Raw genomic sequence first — 22,422 nt, 5'->3', positions numbered from 1 at the left:
AACAGACAAGCTTTGATTTACATAGTTCTGAGAAAATTACACTCTAAGTTATTTCACAGGTGAATCACAAAACTCGATAAAATGTGTTTTTGGGTAGTTTTAAAGATTTTTTGGGGTGGAAAACAAGAGCTATTGCTTCCTAAAGCCTCAGTCACACGTTCGCGTTTTCCTTGTGTCCTTCCTGCAGATGTGTAATGCATGTAATAAGACACACATCAGAAAAGTCAACTTTATTTATACCTCTCATTCACATCACCACAGAGAAGTGCAGCGTTTTTTTGAAAAATGAGTCACGCTATATATTGTCCACAAAAAGGCACACCTAAATGCTCCATTTTGCACATCATCAACATTTTTGGCAAAAAATATTAACAAGGCTATTGTTCCAATCAAGAACATTCTGTTTCATAGTTTAAGTGGCAGAAACATCTGATGGAGCATCTGTTCAAGGACATTGGTATGCTGAGATTTATTAGCTTCTCATGCCTCTCACTTTCTATTTTCACTTTATTCATGTGTCTCCCACAGCAATAAAAACCTTTTTTGGGTTTCATGATATTTTGATTAAGGTCCACTTCCTAGGCTTTGGTAGATGAGGAGGGGGTTCATGAAAAGTAACAGGATCAGAGAGGTTTTGCTGAACGATTAAATGTGGAAGGTTTGGGAGAGCATGGGTGCAAACATGGAAATTTAATGACTTTAGAGTAGGCATGCTTGAACTGTTGTAAAATATTATGAAGCTAATCAAATAATCAAATTATATCATTCCAGTTATCTACTGTGTAGCCAATCATTCATGTTATTGTATAAACATATAAAAAAAAATCCATCATCCCTAGCTTCTGAAGCTGGGTGGTGTGGCCCACTCTAAGACCTTCTCTTCTGACTCTGAGCCTTGTCCCCTCTTCTGTATTTTTCTCCCATTGGGAAATGGGGTTGAAACTGGTTACACCCCACTTCAGAGGAACTCAACCGTCTCTTTGAATTGTTTTAAACTTTTCTTCATATTATCTGTTTATATTAGCTGAAACTGTCACTTAAAGTAAACGTGAAGTAATTAATGGTAATCTTGCCTACTTCGATTCTGGCTGTAGTTTGAAAAACAGGTTTTGATAATTCTAGGCAGTAAGTAATTTTTCACGGCACTATTACACATTTAATGACTTTCCTTTAAAATGCATTTCCTAATGATGCTATAGATAGTATTACTAGTTCTATCACATTCCATCATATGTATGATTGACATGCTGAATAGACAAGATATGTTTAAAAGTAAACCTGACTGGCCTGGTCTGAGCTGTTCAAGATATGTACTGTTACGACACAGCTCTAAAATACCAAGATAAATGCTGGGTTTAACTTCCATCTCACTTATCATCTGCATGAGGTGTTCACATTCTCCCCACATTCACATGGCATTTCTCTAGATGTTCCAATTTTATAATAACAATGTGGGTTTTAAGGCTACTCGGTTACTCTAAAGTTGGCCTGATATGATTGAGCATTGGTGTCTAAGTAACGTATATTCTTCTTCTTCTTCCGCTTCTTGTTTTCCCACTTTCACGTGGGGTCGATGTACTTGATCAACCTTCTAAATATGGTTAGTGATTTGTAAATTAAACATTTTTGCAAAGATATGCTTATTATGTTTTTTTTCTTCCCCAAGGTTAGATAGCACAACATAGACTCTGTTGTAAAATGGCCAGAATGGGGTGGATGGTCAGTTGCCCAAAGTCTCCAGTACTTTGAGTGTGCCTGACATTATCCTTTGACTTTGTGATAAAACTGACAATGGACCCCTCAGAGTTGAATATTCTACAGTACAGCTACTGACTGAAATTTTGGTTCTCCTCTCCCCATTGCCAACTAGCCATAGTTCAAAAAGTAATCATTGGACAGAGATTATTGGGCTGAGCTGTGAGGCAACAGTGGTAACCAATGTGCCACTGTACCTGAGACAACAAAAGACGCAAACAGAACAGATGCCACAAACAAAATAAAACATTCACAAACTAGTAAATACCTCCAACTTCTCTTTCTATCTTCCTCTCCACGCCACTCCTCACCTGACTCCACTCTGTTAACTTCTAGATGTGAGGTAGATACGAAAACCACTGTGAAATGAGTTTCAGCCAAGTTCTGGGATCACTGCAGGGTGGCTAAAACTCTATCTGGAGGCTCAGCGTACCCCCTTAAAGGACGAGGCTTCCAAAGCAGCCCCCAGCTGTCTGATCAGCAGAGGGAAAGCAGACTTCCCTTAGTTCCTATCTAGGAGCATTTCCCTTTGAGTCTAATTTTTCCTGGACTGACACTTCATATAAAGAAGTCTGAGTCATGTACCTTATGGTCTCCTGGAAGAACATGGCAACTGTCTTTCTCTCAATCGGCACCACTGATTTTTGTCACTTCATTTCACAATACACAGCACACATATGGGGCTTACTGCCCCCTGGAGGCTTTTCTCTTTCTGTAATGGTATGTCTAGAATCTCTTTTGTGGCCAGTGTGGCTCCATCACAGGTTGTCAGCAGGACATAATCCTGCCAATATGGCATCCTGCACTGGCTGCCAGCTTGGCACTTTCCCACACTTGAAATTATAGTTTAAAGTTTAGCAAACATTTTAAATTGTCCATCGTAAAAGGATGAATCGAACACATGGTTTATCCATTAGGTCTATTCAGTGGGTGCACAATTTAAAGCTTTATTTTACATTAAACTGTTTGCTTACCAGAACACAGACTGCTTACTTTGTTAAGCTAAGCTGGAAAGAAACTTGTCTGAACTCTTAAGAATTAATTTTGTGTTTTCTTTATGTGTGCCTGTCATTTGAGGATTGTTAGTTAGTAAAGGCACTGTATTGTCTTTAATCTTTCGTCTATTGTGCAAAGTTAGGGTCGAAGAGGACCACCACCAAGTGCTTTTCACGTCACTTCAGGAATGTGGTCTATTCTTGACAAACCAGTTGCTAAGAAGAAAAAGAAATCGACTAGAATATAAGAAGTAAATGCATAAAATCAAAGTTAAACTGAAATAACTGTGATTACAAGAATAAAATCTAGCTTCCTCGTCAATTAGATATTTGCTTTCTTAGTTTTGCTTTTACAGTCCAAGGAGGAGCCTCCTGCTATTATTCGTGCAGGCAGGTGGGAAGTACAACCTACTGAGATTATAAAATCAGAAGTGGAGTGTCAATTCACTCATTAACAGGACAGTCAGTTCAATGGAAAAATAGCCATTAAGCTAAGGATCCGGAATTATTACAGGAATCAGTTGCAGCATACAGCAGGTACCTCTAATCATTAAAATAGTAGTTTACTAAATGATCACAGTTTTTTTCATTCCATGTAAAGGTACTTTACTGTTATGTTGACAATTCAATGTATATTATATTATTTTATGCATTATTTATTTTATGTTTTTATAGGCAAACAGATCTGTCTGAAATAAAAGCACAGGTAGGAAAAACTTTTCATTTCATATAAAGCTTTATTTTTAGTCTGACAGGTTGACCTTCCTTCTTCTTCAACCATCTCATGAAAAACTATACTGTACAATATCTTTGCATCCTGTAAATAGCCCTTTTACTAGAATACTTAGTTCAAAGCTATGTGCCGTCTGTAACTCAGCCCTCGAAAAATGTTATGCTATGCATTTGGCCATTACTCCAGTCTGTCACTTGTGCTCTTTAAATGTCCCTGGCACTTTCATTAATATTTTTTGGAATTGTCCTCCAGTTTCTCCTTTTGGGACTCTGCAGAACTAATCTTAGCTTCTTTCTGGAAATCTCCTGACTCAATGTCTGTAAAAATTTGGAGTTCCACAACTTAATCTTAAACTTGCAAGAACAGTATTTGATCCCTTTAAAGACAGTTCACAAATGTGATAAACTTCGTTCATTTTGTTCTGTTCATTCCAGTTTCTTCTTCTTGGATGTTAAAAGAATTCACAGGCATCTCCATCAGCCCTAACTTACTTTATGAAAAATATGCAAGATAGAAAACTCAGCAGGGTAGCAAGTTGCTGAGCTTTAAAGGTTTTGAAAGGTTTCTGTCTGAAAGTGCTAGAAACAAATGCACACCCTAATTGGTCACCATATACATATATATGGTATACATATATGTATATATGCGAGGGACTTTCAAAAAGTTTCCGCACTTTTATATTTTCATTGGAAATGGTGAAGGTGGGAAGAGTAGTAATTGGTCGTGTCTGAGAGTGCCATGTGACTAGTTCTGTCTGGCAAGCTGGCTGCCCTTGCAGTTTAGTATAAAGAGTTGTCACCCTGTGGTGAAGATCGCTGCAAAACGTATAAATTTCACTGAAGAGGAACAGCGTTCTGTCTTATATGCGTTTTGTGGGCAGAAGGTGTGCCAGGAGCACAAATTCATCTCCGCATGTGTGTTCAGTATGGTGATAAAGTTCTCTCTCAAAGAGTTGTCTATGAATGGATTGAAATGTTCAAAAATGGTCATATTAGGGCTACAGCCACAACCAGATTTTCATGTGATGAAAGCAGTGGTGCATCAGTGGCTACATGCTCAACCAAAAACATTTTTTGCTGATGGCATTAAAAAGGAAAATTGCATTGCAAAAGAAGGTGACTATGTAGAAAAGTGAGGTAATTTGTTTTTAAAATTCTTAATAAATAGATTTAGAAAAAGTGTGGAAACTTCTTGAACGTCCCTCGTATTTATCTCTCTATTATAAAAAAAATCTTGGGAGGGAGACTAGGGAGACGAGACGTGATCTTATCGGAAGAGACAATTTGACATCCCGTGAGAGACACTTTAACGTCATGTGAGATAAGGCAGTCAGACAACATTTAAAACAAGTTCACGGACTTCTAACATTGCAGTTGTTGGAATGCTTTTAGGAGGCACATTTCATGTGCTCCCCGCTCTTGAAAAAACGACAAGCAGAACACACAGCTCGCCAGCAGCAACAAGCCAGCAGATGATCCAGCCGCTTCTCCTTAGCGTGCGTTCAGCCGCACCCTCTTCACAACATGAGCAACGTTATACGTCCTGCGAGAAAGAGATTTAGTCATGCCCAGGGCCGGAAATAAAGGACAAGTATTGTTTTTACAAACGTTTTACTGTAAAAGTAAAAATAATGCATATGTAACAATTCCCATGAAAATAACAATCTCTTTAAATTGTATATCCGGTAAACCAAACCCAGGGGTGGGCGAGCGAAGCGAGCAGGGGGCAGAGCCCCCTAGTATATATATATATAGTGTGAGGCAGAGAGGTTGGGAGCATGCACTGATACAGTGCATTGACACACAAATCACATATAAAACCACCTCAAGATCCCAGATTAGGACCCAAGTGCAGCTCGGCAATGGGTGACACCTCAGCACCACGCTATTTTGAATCGAATGGAACAGTGTGAGTTTTTATACACTGGCTGGAGTACCAATCCTGCCACAAACCCCTGAGTTTTCCCTTCAAGCTGGAGAACCTGCCCGCAAAGCTGGATGTAGGTTAATGTCATACCCAGGACAGAGCAATTGTAGATTAAGGGCCTTGTTCTAGGGCCCAAAGGAGTGGAATCATTTCTGGCATTTATGGGATTCAAGCAACCTTTCAATTGCCAGTGCAGATCCCTAACCACCACTCCACCCCACTCTCTCTATCCCTCTCTTTATATATATACCAGTAACAGCGCACTGCACATTACACATGACTTGAGCATTCCTAGTTTTCATCCTCTTTCTCTGTACATTTAGCATTCATTTGCTCAGAGGTTGTTGATGTGCTTGCTGCTTCCTGAGTAGCTCTTCTTTTCTCCACCCTAGCGGCCCGCTTCTTCTTTTCTTTCATCTGCATCTTTTCGCATTAAAACTGATTAAGTCAGTGTTTGTGTTGCAATTACTTAATACGTTTTTCTTTAATTTTTCACTTAAGCTGGTACTTAAGTCTTCAATCTACCTCAATAATGATTTAAGATATGAAGAAGTAGAGGAAGTGATGGTGAAGGTGTTAGGGATGAGAGCGGCGCACTTTCGCATACTCCGCTCGGCACCCTGATGGCTGTTGCCGAGAGTTGATTCTACAATAAAATAAAATAAAAATAAAAAGAGGAATAACCATGGAGATCAATCATCACCCCAAAAGCAAATAGTAGACGTCACGTAGTATATATGTACCAAATTTCAGGTCAGTAAGTGAAACGGTTTGTGAGCTACAGGTGATTTAAAGTCCTGGACAGAAAAATTGACAGCCATGGTAGAATATTATATATAAAGATATATATATATATATATATATATATATATATATATATATATATATATATATATATTAAAAGTGTATGATTTCAAATATTATATTCCAAAGTGTCTCTTCAAGATTATAACCAGTAAGAAGTACAGCCCTGTCTTGTTATTTTATTTAAGTAATCCCATGAGAACTGATTTATTCTATCACAGGCATCAGAGCGTGTATTTATTTAAGCACATTGCATATAAAGCATAATGTTTTGGTGTCTTGCTGGACATTTAAAATAAAACAGGTTTATATACACAGACAAAATTAAGCTAATAACAGTGAAAACACAAAAGGAAATACAAGGTTATTTTAGCAGGATAATCATTTTCTTGATCCTTTGTCTACAAACACCAACAAGGCTTTATATTTAAACTGATTATTGTAAGCTATGGGACTCTGAAAATAAGAAGGCTCACACAGAAGACTGTGCTTAACTTTTTGCACTGTGTGTTATCTCTGTCTCATGGCTAAGCTGGAATGCCACAACTATGAAGACATACAGATTTTGAAGGTGCACATAAAAAAAAGCTTACGTTTTTGCTTTGGGCTTGCGAAAAGCTATTTTTTTAACAAAACTCCCAAGTGTGCTCTGAAGTAAACCAAATATATCAGTTTATTCATATCTAAGGATACGAAAATATGAAAATATGCCAGTATATACAGATGTAGGACAATCATTTTACACTATTTCAAGGTCAGTGATTATGCATGAGATTTTAGGCTTTAAACATTTAAACTAAAGCACGCTTTTTATTATTTCAAATAGTTGACGCAACTATTCTTGTTATTATGAACTTCTATCTCACAAAACATTTCTCATGAACACCTTGAATTCACTTACATCAATGAGAAAGCTAAAGAACTTCTGCACATCCACTTCCACGGAAAGTATCCTGACAGGAAGTATTACCGCCAGGTTTGGTAATAGCATGCAGCAGGACTTCAATGGCTGTGCAGAAAGTGGTGCAGTCATCTGAACGCATCGCTGGATGTGCATGACATCTACACCAAGCAAAGTCGATACAGGCAAAGAAAATTATCAATGATACCAGCCATGCCAACAATGGCCTCTTTTCGGTGATGTAGTCAGGGAAATGTTTCTGCTGCCTAGAGTTCGGCTCAGGCAGACTAAAGAGAAGTTTGTTTTCCATAGTTCATTTTCAATATGGAAAGTGTCTAGAAGTACATGATGCCTCTCCTACATTTAATTATTTATTTAGTTATGATTTAATAATATTGCATATTTAAAATTCTACTTATGGTTTTTTTAAATTTATAAAGTCATGTATTTTGTTGTTGTTCAGTTTTTATTGATCTTCTTGAAGTCACAGTCATTGGAGTTGAGCAACTAAGCATTTCTTTACATCTTGTACTGTATGTGTAATTTGTATGTGACAAAGGAAATTTGATTTGTTTTGATACACCTCACCATTCAGAGAATGCAGCATAAGGTACCCATATAATAATGTGCAGACACTGACTAAAGAGACTAGAAAAGAGTTGAGCATTATGAAAGGCTGTGTTTACATGGTGTAAAACTGACAAATATCAGACAACTAGATCAAATGAAATATTTGAAACAGTAAATCTGCTGTGCTCAGAACATGTGGTGTATAAATGGTCTTTGAAAGTGAAGTTGGTCTTCAGTGCTAAATGTGTTTGTCAACAGTTTCCATTACTTCTACCATATTAACTAATGAATTAAAAAAAATACTCAGAGATCAATGTCTTAAGTTGCTAAGTCTATAGTAACTACAATATATTTAACGAATAGCTGGCTAACATTTCCGTGTTCATTTCTGGTAAGTGCCAACCACTCCCATTCTCAGAGGTTACCGGAAAAATGAAAAAAATTTGTGTTTTGCATGCAATTAATTTGTCGAGCTGGGACTTTTTTCTTTTTAGAATACATGCAATTTCAAACTAGTTCAACCAGATCTATGAATAAAGCATTTTATAAACAAAGAAAAAAGAAAGCACAGGAAGGTGTCAGGCAACATAAATCACCCTGGGTGATTCCAGGAGACATTGAATACCAGCTAGAGGCTCTAAAAATAACGTGAGCCTTTTCTTTTCTCTTTCGTATATTAACCACCCATCCAAGTATTGTTTGGGGATTTGAAGATTATGTTTAAATGATCAATCATACACGAAATCAATAATTGGAATTGATCTTTAATTCTACTAAAATGTTATCCTGAAGCATTGATCTTTTAATAGTATGGCCTTGTTTATCTCAAGTTAGAAGGAAATAACCAGCAAATAAAATTAAGGGGAAAAAAATGCCCTCCCCCCACTTCCAAATCTAGTAATTCTTAGAAGACTCTATCGGTACTGAATTTGCCTTCTCTGTTATAATTCATGAAATGAAACAAGCGCATTTTTTTTTTTGCAATGCTATTGTTCCATTTAGTTGCCATATTTTTCCAATGCCTCAGTGGTCCTGATGTCATTTGAGAATATCAAAAGATTTCCCAATATGCATTTCACATAGTTATTGGCAGTATAAACTCAAAAGCTTATAAAACTTCAGTTTTTCTTATCTGTTTATCCAGCATTTTGAATAAGATGTTGATCAAATGTTGGCTACATACAGTACATGCCACTGGTTTACCTACAGTACGAGTGATTTACATAATTTTGTTATTTTTAATTTTAACTTTTAATGCAGTCCAGTGGCATGGTGGTGTAGTGGTAGCGCTACTGCCTCGCAGAATGGAGTTTGCATGTTCTTCCCGTGTCTGCGTGGGTTTCCTCCCACAGTCCAAAGACTTCCAGGTTAGGTACATTGCCAATCCTAAATTGTCCCTAGTGTGTGCTTGGTGTGTGGGTGTGTGTGCGCGTGTGCCCTGCAGTGGGCTGGCGCCCTGCCTGGGGTTTGTTCCTGCCTTGCACCCTGTGTTGGGTGGGATTGGCTCCAGCAGAACCTGTGTTAGGATGTAGCGGGTTGGACAATGACTGACTGACTGACTTTTAATGCAATCTCTTTAGCAAATTGATTTTATCATCCAAATAATGTTTATGATTGAACATGGATATGTTTATGTTGTGGCTATACATTTCAATGCCATCAAGATTGGAAATCTTTACTGCCATCCCCAATGGGTGACTGCATTTCTAACCACCTTCTTATGTCTTCCCAATTCTTTTTCTTTGGGTCCTTATTGTTTTTCAGTACCTCTTGTTCTTAATGTAATTTTGATTTTTTTCCTTTCCTACACTAAATTATACAATCACATTTCCTGAAAAATCATTTTGATTTTGATTCTCCACAGAAAGCAGTTTCAGTTCCAGACTGTCGTGTTGCCCAAACACTGCATTGCCTTTTCTGTGATCCTCCACTTCCTTGCATGTTGTCTATTTTGACTTCTCTTTATTTTATTAATTGCCTTCAGAAAGTAGTATTTTTGATTGACTTTTATCTTCTATCAAAATGCCACTACCCACTTCATTGTTCATTTTCATTGTGACTTTGATCTTTTCAAAAGTTGATTTTGCCCACCATTTGATTTTCTTTAGATATTTTATTCTTTTTTTTTATTATTTTATTGATTTTATTGTAATCATTCCATACAAATAGATATTTTTTTACAAAAAAAATAGGATTGAAAACAAATCAACCCCCACCCCGAAGAAAGAGAGCATGGCCAAAGAACTAAAACTTAAAATTAGTAAAAATAAATAAATTGAAGATTTTAAGAGGCGGATAGGCCTACATATAAATGGAGAAGAAAAAGAAATGGGAGGGAATCTGCTTCCTCAGTGCTTTAAGAGCTTATTCTAAAATATTATTGATTAGATCCTGCCAGGTTTTGAAAAAGTTCTGCACAGATCCTGTAAGTGAGAATTTGATTTTTTCCAATTTCAAATAATATAAAACATCATTACCCACTGACTTAAAAGAGGAGAGTTTGGATTCTTCCAGTTTAGCAAAATAAGTCTGTGTGTCAATAGTGTAGTGAAGGCAATCACAGTTTGTTTGTCCTTCTCCACTTTAAGCCCATCAGGAAGAACACCAAACACGGGTTAGGAGGGATTGTGACACCAAGGCTGTCTGAAAGGCACTCAAAATTTTTTGTCCAGAATGTGTTAATTTGGTGCAGGCCCAAAACATGTGACCCAGTGAGGCTTGAGCTTGATTGCAGCGTTCACAGGTTGGATCTTGCCCTGGAAACATTTTGGACAATTTCAGATGAGACAGATGTGCTTGATATATAATTTTTAGTTGAATAATTCTATGCTTTGCACATATGGAGCTCGAATTAATTCTCTGCATTGCTACCTTCCACTCCTTTTCTAATATGTTAAGTGAGAGATCCTTTTCTCATTGTCCTCTTGGATCTTTGAAGAGGAGGGACTGTAAAATATTTTTATGTATTGCAGAAATGCTGTCTGAGTCCTCGAGACTGAGCAATATTTTTTTCAACATAGAGGAAGGTGGGAGATGGGGAAAATCGGGCAGGTTCTGTTTGACAAAGTTTCTAATTTGAAGATAGTGAAAGAAATGTGTTGCTGGAAGATTAAATTTGGAATGTAATTGTTCATAGGATGCAAAGATGTTGTGTATATAAAGATCTCTGAGCAATTTAATCCCAAATGTTTTCCAGATATTAAAAACTGCATATGTTTGCGAGGATTGAAAAAGGTGGTTCTCATACAGAGGTGCCACAGATAAAAGATTCTCCATCTTAAAATGCTTTCTACATTGGTTCCATATTCTGAGTGAGTGAAGCACAATTGGGTGATTAGTATATTGGTGATAACTTGCATTTATTGGGGCACAAAGCAGGGAATATAGAGAAGTACTGCAAGATTTTATTTCTATTGCGGACCAAGCCTGTGTATGTTCATCTATTTGTGTCCAGGTTTTTATAGCTTGTGTGTTTGCTGCCCAGCAGTAAAATTGAAAGTTAGGTAGAGCCATGCCACCTTCTCTCTTAGGTCTTTGTAGGGTCACTCTTTGGATACGTGGATGTTTTAGGCTCCAAATAAATGAGGTTATGGTTGAGTCTAATTGCTTAAAGAGTGATTTATTGATGTATATTGGAATGTTTTGAAATAAAAAGAGAAGCTTCGGAAGGATATTCATCTTAACAATGTTAATTCTTCCAGCTAGAGTGAGATGGAGGGTTGACCATCTATGCAAGTCTTGCTTAATATCTTCCATACAGACAGCAAAATTTTGTTGATAAAGAGCTTTATGTTTACTTGTGATATTTACCCCATGGTACTTAAACTGATCTGCAATAATAAAAGGGATTGTGTCCAATATAATATTTTATGCTTGAGAATTCACTGGAAAGAGCACACTTTTATTCAGATTAATTCTGAGACCAGAGATCTTTTGAAATTCTGTTAGTGCTGTTAGGACTACAGACACAGTATTTTGTGGGTCTGATATATACAAAACCATATCATCTGCTAATAGAGAAATTTTCTGTTCCAGTCCTTCTCTGATAATCCCCTTTATCTGATAAGCATTTCAACAGTGAACTGCCAGTGGTTAAATAGCGGTTGCAAATAGCAGTGGTGACAAGGGGCATCCTTGTCTGGTACCACGTTCTAGTTTAAAGTAGTCTGAGCAAATGTTGTTAATACAAACTGAAGCTTCTGGATTGGTATACAGTAGTTTGATCCATGCACAAAAATTTGGGCCAAACCCAATTTTCTCTAATGTAGTGAAAAGGCAGTTCCATTCAATCATATCAAATGCTTTTTCTGCATCAAACGATAATCATATCTCTGGGCTGTTTGTCTTTGCAGGTGAGTATATTACATTAAACAGGCGTCGGAGATTGGAAGCTAAGTATTGGCCTTTAATAAATCCAATTTGATCTTGTGATATTACCGAAGGCAGCCCTTTCTCCATCCTTCTACCTAGGACTTTGGAGAGTATCTTAACATCATTATTCAGAAGTGAAATTGGTCTGTATGATGTACATTGTAATAAGTCCTTGTTTTGTTTAGGAAAGACGGTGATTAATTCTTGGCAAAAAGTTTGAGGTAATATTTGATTGTCTCTAGCGTCTGTAAATGTTGCTAATAAGAGGGGAGCTAGCTGAGTGGATAATTTCTTATAAAATTCAATAGGGTAACATTCAGGGCCTGCTGCTATCCTGCTCTGAAGTGACTTTATAGCATCTAGTAATTCCGATAGCGCCAGAGGTTTATCCAATTCCTCTGTAATGAGAGTATCTATTTGTGGTATCTGTAATGTATCCAGAAATGCATTAGATTGTGTGTTTTCTTCTTTGAACTCAGTAGAATATAAGGATTTATAGTAGTCTCTAAATGTGTGAATTATATTTTTATGGTCAATGATTTTATCTCTGTTCGTGTTGGTGATTGCTGGGATTGTATTGCAAACTTCTTGCTTGTGGATTTGTTGAGCTAAGAGTTTATTAGCTTTCTCTCCGTGTTTATAGTAATGATGTCCTCATTTAAAAATGAGTTGTTCAGTTTCTTTAGTTGTTAAGAGGTTGAGCTCTGAATGCAGAGCCTGTCTTTTCCTATGAAGAGCCTCACTTAGACACCTAGCATGTTCTTGATCTATTCTAGTTATTTCGCTGGTTAGCTCTGATGCCTTCTTGGTTTCTAATTAATTTTTGTGGGAAAGATATGGAATAATCTGTCCTCATAAGAAGGTCTTTAGAGTTTCCTACAGTATTCCTGCAGAGACCTCTGAGGATGTATTTTTCTCTAGGAAGAAACTGATTTGTTTTGATATAAATTCTGTACAGTTCTCATCTGCTAATAGAAGTGGGTTAAGATGCCATCTGTGAGATGAGTATGTGGGGCATAATGATTTCAGCTGCAAGATCAGAGGGGCATAGTCAGAAATAACAACAGCATCATACTTGCAAGATTTAATCACAGGCAAGAAATTATTATCTATAAAGAAATAATCAATTCTTGAGTAACAATGATGCACTGGTGAGTAGAAGGAATATGTTCTTGAGTTTGGGTTTAGAAACCTCCAGGGGTCTGATAAGTTGTGGTCAGTTAAAAACTGTGTAATTGTCTTTGCTGTGTTAGATGTCATCCCCTCGTCACAGGAGTCCTATCTAAGAGTGGATTTAAAACACAATTGAAGTCCCCAGCCATTATAATTTTATGAGTGTTCACACTGGGAATAGATGCAAATACATTTTGCATGAATTCCCTATCATCAACATTGGGTGCATAAACATTTATCAAAAACACTTTAGAGTTAAATAAGTTGCCCATGACAATCACATATCTCCCTTCAGGATGAGATACTACATCTGATGCTACAAATGAGACTGCTCAATGTATAAGAATTCCCACACCTCTAGTTTTCTTTGTAAAGCTGGAATGGAACATTTGGCCAGTCCAATCTTTTTGCAGCCAGAACTGATCTTTGCTTAATAAGTGGGTCTCCTGTAAAAATACTATTTTTGCGTTTAGACCTGTTAGGTGAGAGAATACTTTCTTTCTCTTTAATTTGTGATTCAGGCCTTTAACATTCCAGCTCACAAAGTTAACTGTCCCATCATGGAGACATTGATTCTGAATTTTTAATGTCATTTTGTAGTCTTAACTGGAAGTGAGACAGCTTTAACCTTAATTTCCAATTTCCCCACAAGTTATTGACATGCAGCCTATGGTTACGTTGGAAGTTATAATTGTAAGGATTAAAAGGATAGATTAGATATAGCTTGCTCTCTTCCCCCCCCCCCCTTCTCCCCCCCCCCCCCCCCATTTTGCCTCCCCACGTGAGGCTGGATCCCACTTCACAAAGTCTCAGTCCTCTGACATACCTAGAGACAGAACATGTCCAAAACAAAGCAAGCCCCCCAGCAGTATTAAAAAGTAGAGATATCTATTGCTGATAAAGTCTAAATACTATAAGCATAAAATATAATCATCAACAGTCTTGAAATATTAAGACAGTAAACCCAGGGAATGGTGTTAAAAAGTGGCCCTGGATAAGCATAGTAAACCCTAATGCAATAATAACAATAAACCAAGGGTATGATGTTAAACAGTCTCCTTTAGAATAGTTAAAAAACGAAAAAAAAAAAGCTACTTTAATTTCTTCCACACATATGCGTGTAATTGTAATTAAAACATAAACAAGAAGTGGCAGAGAAGAAAAAAGGATGTTTAATTATAGTACCCATATCATTGTAAGCAGATCAGACAGCAGGTAATATGTTCTTGCCATACCATGGCAGGACGCGACTCACTATCGTATTTCAAAAAAAGCGTCGGGATCATCTTTCTTAATTCCTTTTCTGCTTCCTCCTTGGAGGAGAAGATGTGATATTTGTCTTGAATATCCACTTTCAGTTTGGCAGGATACAAGAGGCTGTATCTGATATTGGCTTTCCCTAACCGCTGTTTAATGTTGTAAAAAGCTGCACGTTTAGCAGCTGTTGAGGGTGAGAAATCAGGGAAAATACAAATGTAGTTATTTTCAAATATAATCTCTTGTTTCTATATGAGAAGTGCCATTACATTAAGCTTAAATTGTAATCTCTCGAAGCGGGCAATTAAAGTCCTAGGTTTAGAGGTATTTGATCCACGTATGCGATAAGCTGTCGCTATCTCGGTATCTGATTTAAAGTCCTCTCCAATTAATTTTGAGAATCGTTCAGCTACGACTTTCACTGGGTTTGGACTTTCACGATTCTCAGGTAGACCTTTGATTCTAATATTATTCCTTCTACATCCATCTTCCAGAGCTGCTAGTCTGTCTCTGAGTTGTTTGTATTCGGAATTCGCAGCTGTAGCTTTTTCATTCTTTATAATATTACCAATATATATATATATATATATATATATATATATATATATATATATATATATATATATATATATATATATATATATATATATATATATATATGTATGTGTGTGTCACTAGGATAAAAGCCTTTCCTAAGTCTAAGTTAACTGATGCTAACTCACATTTTCATTTATTCTGCATACCGTATTGTGATTTTAAGAAGGCAGAGGTAGTCTGTCCTTTCCCCTAAGGCATAACACATTCTACCCTAATTTTTTTCTATCACATTCCTTATTCTTATTGCCAAAACCCTTGTATGGATATTACAATCCTGGGACACTAATGATACAACCAGATTGGATTTTTTGGTAAAATACGATGTGTGCCAGATCATGTTATTATCCCTATTTACATGTTAAAATGTTGTAGTACACTTCTAACATACCATATAATGTATGATAGTGATGAGCCTGGTTGCGTGACAATTCCAGGAGACTGATCCCAACATTAGTCCAATCACTTTCTTTGTGCAATTCACACCCTTTCCCAGTGGCATAACTAGAATTTAATAGACCCTAATGGAAAAAAAAAATCAGTCATTGCATTTATTTGCACACACAAAACAAAGATAAGGTGAGTAATCCAGTTCTTTAAAACCCTCCGATTACATGTACAAGTCTGCTTATGGAGGTCTCCTTTTGCAAAACACTCTAATGTCATAAAAATGTGCTTAACAAGAGATTAAACATCATCAATGTCTACCGTGAATTCAAAAACAAATATGGAGTCTGTGTCTCCTGAGATTGCGCTGCTGAGCTTAGCACTGTTCATTCAGCACATCAACATAAACTTAGTGATTTCTGTAATATTGGGTGTGAGAAAAAATAAAGGAGTAATATAATTATTTAGGGTTAATATAGTTATTGTGTATTAAGTGTGTTGGTATACTGTGCACATTAAAAAACATAGAATTTGTCTTTACCAATAACATGAAGAAACTGATGCAATGGATGACTACAGAGATAGAATGTTCTGGGTAGTGGTTTAAGAAACTGCCTGATGTCAAGTACACAGTAAGACTTGACAGTTGTCAAATTACACAGAAATTACATAAAAAGGGTAAAAGCTGAACTTAAGAAAATATTGAGAAGGACAAGAATGTAGTGGAATGAGACTTTTATTTTGAGTATGTAAGCTGACTGTCAAGTAGGTAGGCACCGCCATGAGTGGCAGCCTTTCCAGCAGTTGTGAATTTCCCCTTGGGGATTAATAAAGTATCTATCTATCTATCTATCTATCTATCTATCTATCTATCTATCTATCTATCTATCTATCTATCTATCTATCTATCTATCTATCTATCTATCTATCTATCTATCTATCTATCTATCTATCTATCTATCATTTTCCAGAAACTTAAATTGCGTAGTTCAGTTGCATGTCTTCCTGGTATTGAGATCAAGTCCTATTAATACTCTGTAATACTTTTTTCAAAATTCTGTTGAGTAATTATTTTTTACATGTGTGGATTTATACAAATCTCTGCTCTTGCAATTACATTTGAATCTTTTTTAAATCACAGTTTTTAGCTTTAGTTTCTTTTGCATGTCTCCATGTGCTTCTTTTATAGTTTTTATAAAGGAAAATTCTGTATGTTTTTTCCCCTTCCATCAGTAAATACTCAGCCTTTAAATTGTATTTTTCCTCAAGTCTCCCAAGAAATCAGCATTGAAATGTTCTTTTCTGTCCAAAACGCACTCCAGTGTTACAACTATTGCTATGTAAGTTTCAGGTGTGTTGTGGCTCCTTTTGTAATTTGATTGACCATTCTTCCCTTTTTCCTTTCATTGTTTTTCTATTATCCCTACCAACCAAAACTATCTTTTTCATCTTATAAACCATTATTATTCATATTCATTGCCTAAACTCCTCTATTATATCTACTTTCCCCATTACATAAATTCTATTTTCACAACAATTCTCTTTCTTTATTATTATTTTAATGTTATGTATTTTTAAATGTTTAAAAAAAATAAACATTCACAGCCTTATGGAGCACCCCATAATGATATCCTATTGACATCACTTGACAATTCCTTCATCCTAATTTTTATTCACAGGTACAATTTAACATTTGTGCCATGTGCTCTCATTTATATAAAGTCTTGCAGTGTCTTTTCCACCTTCCTCTATGTATGCAAGTAAAAAGGTTAAATATTTTTTTATTTTAATTATTTACTAGCCACGGTATATGTCAAAGACAGGTAACAGAATAAGTAAAAACTATTTGCTATCCTTGCCCTATGTGTACCTTTCCTAAGTATTTTTTGTGTGTGAGCATCTCTTAACCAGTGCTTCCTCTCTCAAGCGCATTCCCATATAGCCTGCTTCTCAGACTCTGTCGTTATTTTCAATGCACCTTTCTCATCTTCTGTCCCATTTTATATTTGCCAGGCAACTCTCTATGCATGCCTCATACAGCTTTACTCCTCCTCGTGCTTCTCTCACTCGCACTTCCTCTTTCGTCACATCATCAAAGCTAAACTGACCAATCCTACCAAAGCCTAATTGACCAATCAGATTGCTCAAAAGGACTGGAAACACAAACCAGCCAGCCAGCCAGCCATTATCCAACCCACTGTATCCTAACATAAGGTCACGGGGGTCTGCTGGAGCCAATCACACACAGACCTTACAAGTGTCCCCTAATGTTACCTCTTTGTTGTTGGCAATTTCTATATGCACTGTTTTTAAAATTTACCATCTAAGTGTATCTGAAAAAACTCAAGGGCTAAAAATACACTCACTTGAGAAGAAGAGCTTGAAGCACAGGTCAGACTAACAAAGACCCTTACGTGAGCTTCAAGCTGAGCCTCTGCAGCTCTTAACAATCCAGCATGCAGAGGGGAAACCAGCCTTCACCTGCCAACCATCTAACTGAGACTTCTCGTCTTGCATAATATAAGTGGTCTAGCGAGACATCTTTGGCTCTCATCAGGTTAGGTTTAGCAGTATATGATGTAAATAAAAAGTTTGTAAAATATTAGGTCTCAACTGGAATGTGTTACGACCTCACTTAATTTTTCCAACCATTCCTTTGCCTCTAAATATTATTTGAGTATGGTTTTTGAAGTGTCTGATGCCAAAGAATCTAATGGTTATATTCATCTTTTGCTTCATCAATTTTAACATTGTTAAAAACGAGTCATGTTCTCCTGCAACTCCTTCTTGTTTTCTTTTCTTTATTGATGCTGCCAAGTTAGAGACTGGTTGGTAGGATACGAGTTTCCATGGTTGGAAAGCAGTTCCAGGAAGTTGGGCATCATGATGTCACCAGAACAATATTTTAAAAAGCCAATGCCCTTGTACCTAATCACCCAATGTTTGGATTTGTGAACGAAACCATTTGTGTCATTATTAGTTTTTGAATTTCCTGGTTATGACTTTTTTTTTTTCTGTTCTTTAATTACAATTTATGTCTCCTGTTTCTTGACTCTGGTAATGTGTACCCTTTTGATCTTATGTCTTAACCACTCCTTTCTCTGACCACAATTCTGTCTACACATCTTAAGTTTTCTTATTTAAATATTTTCTTCCTCATTACAACCTCAGAGTGATTTTTGAGTTCTCCATGCCATTTTCTGATTCCATTTTCTCTCAAAACTGCTGTCCCCTTGCACAAGCAGTACAAAGAGTTCTCACTAAAACATTGTCTTCAGTTGGTGTTTCACAGTTCTTAAAAAAAAAGTCAGACTTTGACAAACATTGAGATTCTGTTTCATTATTAAAAAAATAAAAGTAATTCTGTACGTTTGGTAACAGGAAGTATTTTAGTGTAATTATAATAATAATTGCATAAGATCTACCATCACATTCTTCACATATTGTTTTTCAGATGTTTGCCCGAAGCGTTTGCATCGCAGTCCTACTGCTTCTTTGGCAGGAGGATTCAGGTATTGTTTTTTAATTATTGTTTTTTGTTTTCTTTCCAATTATTATATCTTATTATAATAAAGGTTTAATCACTTAAAACAATATCTAATAGATATGTTGGCACATTGTTTAACTGAAATAATGAAGTAGACATGAACCTTGACTTTAACTTGGTCTGCTTTCCAGGTAAAACACAAGGAGTGATCATGCCTCCAAGTGAGTATTTAATTTAACAATTACCTTCTCACAGACTCCTTTAGACAATGCAATACTTTTTTTTTTTTACTTTTTCATTTCCTTTTCTTCCTCCTTCCTTTTCTCCTCCACATCCCCTGAGTCAGTGCTTTCCAACTCACCTGGATGAGGCAGAGTGGCTGCTTTTATACCAGACCTCAGAGTGCTTCTAGTGCCAGAGTATTATATTCAGGAAATGCTTGTGGGTCATGAGGAACAGCCATGAAACAAGTGAGTCCTCTTCAGGCAATACCCCTTGTTGCCTGTTAAAAATCCAACAGGGCTGTCATCCTGAACTACAGTTCCTGTGAACTCCTGTGGGAGTCCAAATCGGGTCCATGCCAGAGAAGCACTACAAACTAGCATACCGGGGGAATATTTGCTCCTGAGAGACAGTCTCCCAATGTCCATTCATTATTCCTGCCTTTCAGGTAGGGAATAGCACCCATCCTGACCAGGATGTCCATCCATCCCAGCTGTCCACCCATAACAGTGGTCTACTTTCATCTATTATATCTCAGCCATGGTTCTTCTCTTTGCTGGGGTTCAGATGCTTGTTTTGTGTCTTTGTTGTAAATTTAAATGTGTTACTTTTTCCTTTGTTAATGATTTCCTGTATTCTTAATGTTTTCTGTATCTGTAGCTAAGCCTCTTTTATATTCCGTGTGTAATGAGAGTGGTCCCCCAAGAGTCAGGTCACCTTCTAGTTAGGGCAAGGAACTGCCCACCACCCTATAACTCTGGAGGGTCTCCCACATTTCTTGGTGGTAATTTCAAATGTGCACAGGAGTTTTTGGTGAGTTCTGTCCATTCATTCTTCGGCTTGCATCTGACACTGGGAGTAGCACCCATCCTGCCTGGATTGACCATATACCCCAGTTTCAATCATTGCATTCATTTAATATTATCAAAAAGGCAAGTTTAGAGGGGGATACTGTGGTCAGTGGGTATTTTATTTACCCAAATATTAACTGGGCCATCCTTATAAATACTGGAGTACAAGAGTAGAAGTGTTTAGATGTAATCAGTGACAGTTTTTACTACAGTATTTTAAAACAGCAACAAGAGGGGAAACCTGTATAGATTTAGTATTTTGTAATAACCGGGATGAAACTCAGGGTGTAGGGGGGATTGAACCACTAGGATCAAGTGACTAAAGTATAATACATCTGACAGTGTTTAAGCAGAGTGCATATGCAAATACTAAGACTGTTAAGTTTAACTATAGACAGTGAATTTTGAGCGGATGAGGTAAAGTCTAAAAGGATAAACTGGGATAAGCTTTTAAGTGTAGAAACATGTAAGGAGCAGTGAAACAGATTTGAAAACGTTTTACAACTAATGCAGGACATGTTCATTCTGAAGTTTAGAAGCAGTAAGAAATATACAAAACAATGTAGTGGGCATATAAGGAGATAAAAAAGCTGCAAAGGACAAAAAAAAAGGCTGTCTAACAAACACGAGACCCATAACTCAAACACTAACCTTAGGGTGTAGGAAACAATGAGAGCAATGATTACAAAGGACATTAGAAAGGCTAAAAGCCATTTGGAGAGAAATTCAGAAAAGGCGAAAAATGACCAAAGAGATTTATTTAGTATTTTATTAGCAAAAGAACAGTCAAGCAGAAGATGAAGGATATCAGGGAAGCTAAATGTGAATTAAAATATATATACAGTAAGTAAGTGAATGCTCTAAACATGCATTTCTCTGAAATGATAACGTCTCAGAAGTTCATGCATTACCCAGGTGGAACTTCATGATCTGGGAATCATAGCAGAGAGAACTGCTGCTTGGATTAGAAAGGCTGAAATCAAACAAATGGCTGTGACTAAATATCGTTTACCCTAGAGTGCTTAGGGAGGTTAGTGAGTACATGCTGTATATAAATACTAAATCACAGTTTTACTTGTTACTATCAATATCTGTGTACAACAGCCATTAAATAGGCTAACAGAATGTATAGCCTGATGTGTGCAGTACAAGTCAAAGGAAATTATACTTAAACTTTATAATTCTCTTATGAGGTCTCATCTGGAGTGCTGTCTGTAGTTTTGCTCTGCAGGCTACACAAAGACATAGCAGTGCTAGAGGAGGTCCAGAGAGAGCAACTACTCTGATTTAAGGACTACAGGGAGCTTTGAGGAGAGATTCAAGGAGTTGGACCTTTCCAGTTTAAGCAAATAGAGATTAAGAGGTGACATGACTGAAGTTCTAAAAATCATGAAATGAAGTAGTACTGCAGATCCAGGCTGTTGTTTTAAAATGAGGTCTTCAACAGTAACACATAGACACAAATGGAAAATTTCTTAAGGGTAAATTTTGCAAAAAATTTTCTTCACATCGAGGATCATAGACACGTGGAATAAGTGATCAAGTAGTGCGGTAGACAGTAGGACTTTAGTGACCTTCAAAACTGTACTTGTTCTTGGACAAGTGTATTCAGGCATTTTTTTTCTTCCTACTTTGTTAAATTCTTTCATTTTGCTTCATCTTATGATAATAAAGGTTTTCAATGTAAAAACTAAATCTAACAGAGAAGTGGCCACATTTTATAACTGAAATAATGAAGCAGAAAGCACACGACAACTACCAGATTTACAGTACTTGCTCTTTTTTGCAGATACTCCATTGTTGCCACAAATGCAAACAACAGAGGTCACTTCCACAGAAATAACTACACAAGCCATCATAACTTCAAGTGAGTATTTATTTTAGCAATTACCTTCTCAAAGCTCATTCAGACAATGCAATACAGGGATCCTTCTTTACTTTTTCATTCCCTTTTTCTTCTTTCTTTCTTTACTCCTCCACAACCCCAAGCCAAGTGTTCTCATTGTCCTCTCCAGAGTACAACTGGATATGTTGGATCAGCTGCTTTTATGGTGGACCTGGGAATACTGGCAATGTCCCCTGGCATCTAGCCAGGAACCCAACAGGGCTGTCAGTTCCCATGAACTCCTCTGGGAGTCTAAACTGGGACCACACCGGAGAAGAACTGCCGTCTAGAATACTTGGAAAGTATTTGATCCTGAGAGGCAGTCTCCCTATATCCATCCATTATTCCTGCTATATATTATGCCATCCATACTAGCTGTACATCCATAACAGCGGCCTACCTCCATCTCTTATATCTCAGTCAGGGTTTTTTCAGCTGGCTGGGTTTCAGATACTTGCTCTTTTTATTTGTTGTATATTTTTGATTTATTTGAATGAGTTACTATTTCTTA

At 36.8% G+C, this 22,422-nt stretch overlaps 1 protein-coding gene across 1 annotated transcript in view; it reads left to right on the top strand.

Moving 5' to 3' along the window:
* The window catches only part of LOC114668178 (alpha-tectorin-like), a 108,485-nt gene that overhangs the window by 18,370 nt on the left and 67,693 nt on the right, over positions 1-22,422 (top strand). Inside the window, exon 2 of the mRNA XM_051920781.1 lies at positions 18,921-18,978. Coding sequence (XP_051776741.1) covers positions 18,921-18,978 — 58 coding nt within the window. The remainder of the gene's footprint in view (positions 1-18,920; positions 18,979-22,422) is intronic.

Source organism: Erpetoichthys calabaricus, chromosome 17 (assembly GCF_900747795.2).
Source record: "Erpetoichthys calabaricus chromosome 17, fErpCal1.3, whole genome shotgun sequence".
In the NCBI taxonomy this organism is placed as follows: Eukaryota; Metazoa; Chordata; class Cladistia; order Polypteriformes; family Polypteridae; genus Erpetoichthys; species Erpetoichthys calabaricus.
This window is presented reverse-complemented; position numbering and strand designations above follow the sequence as displayed.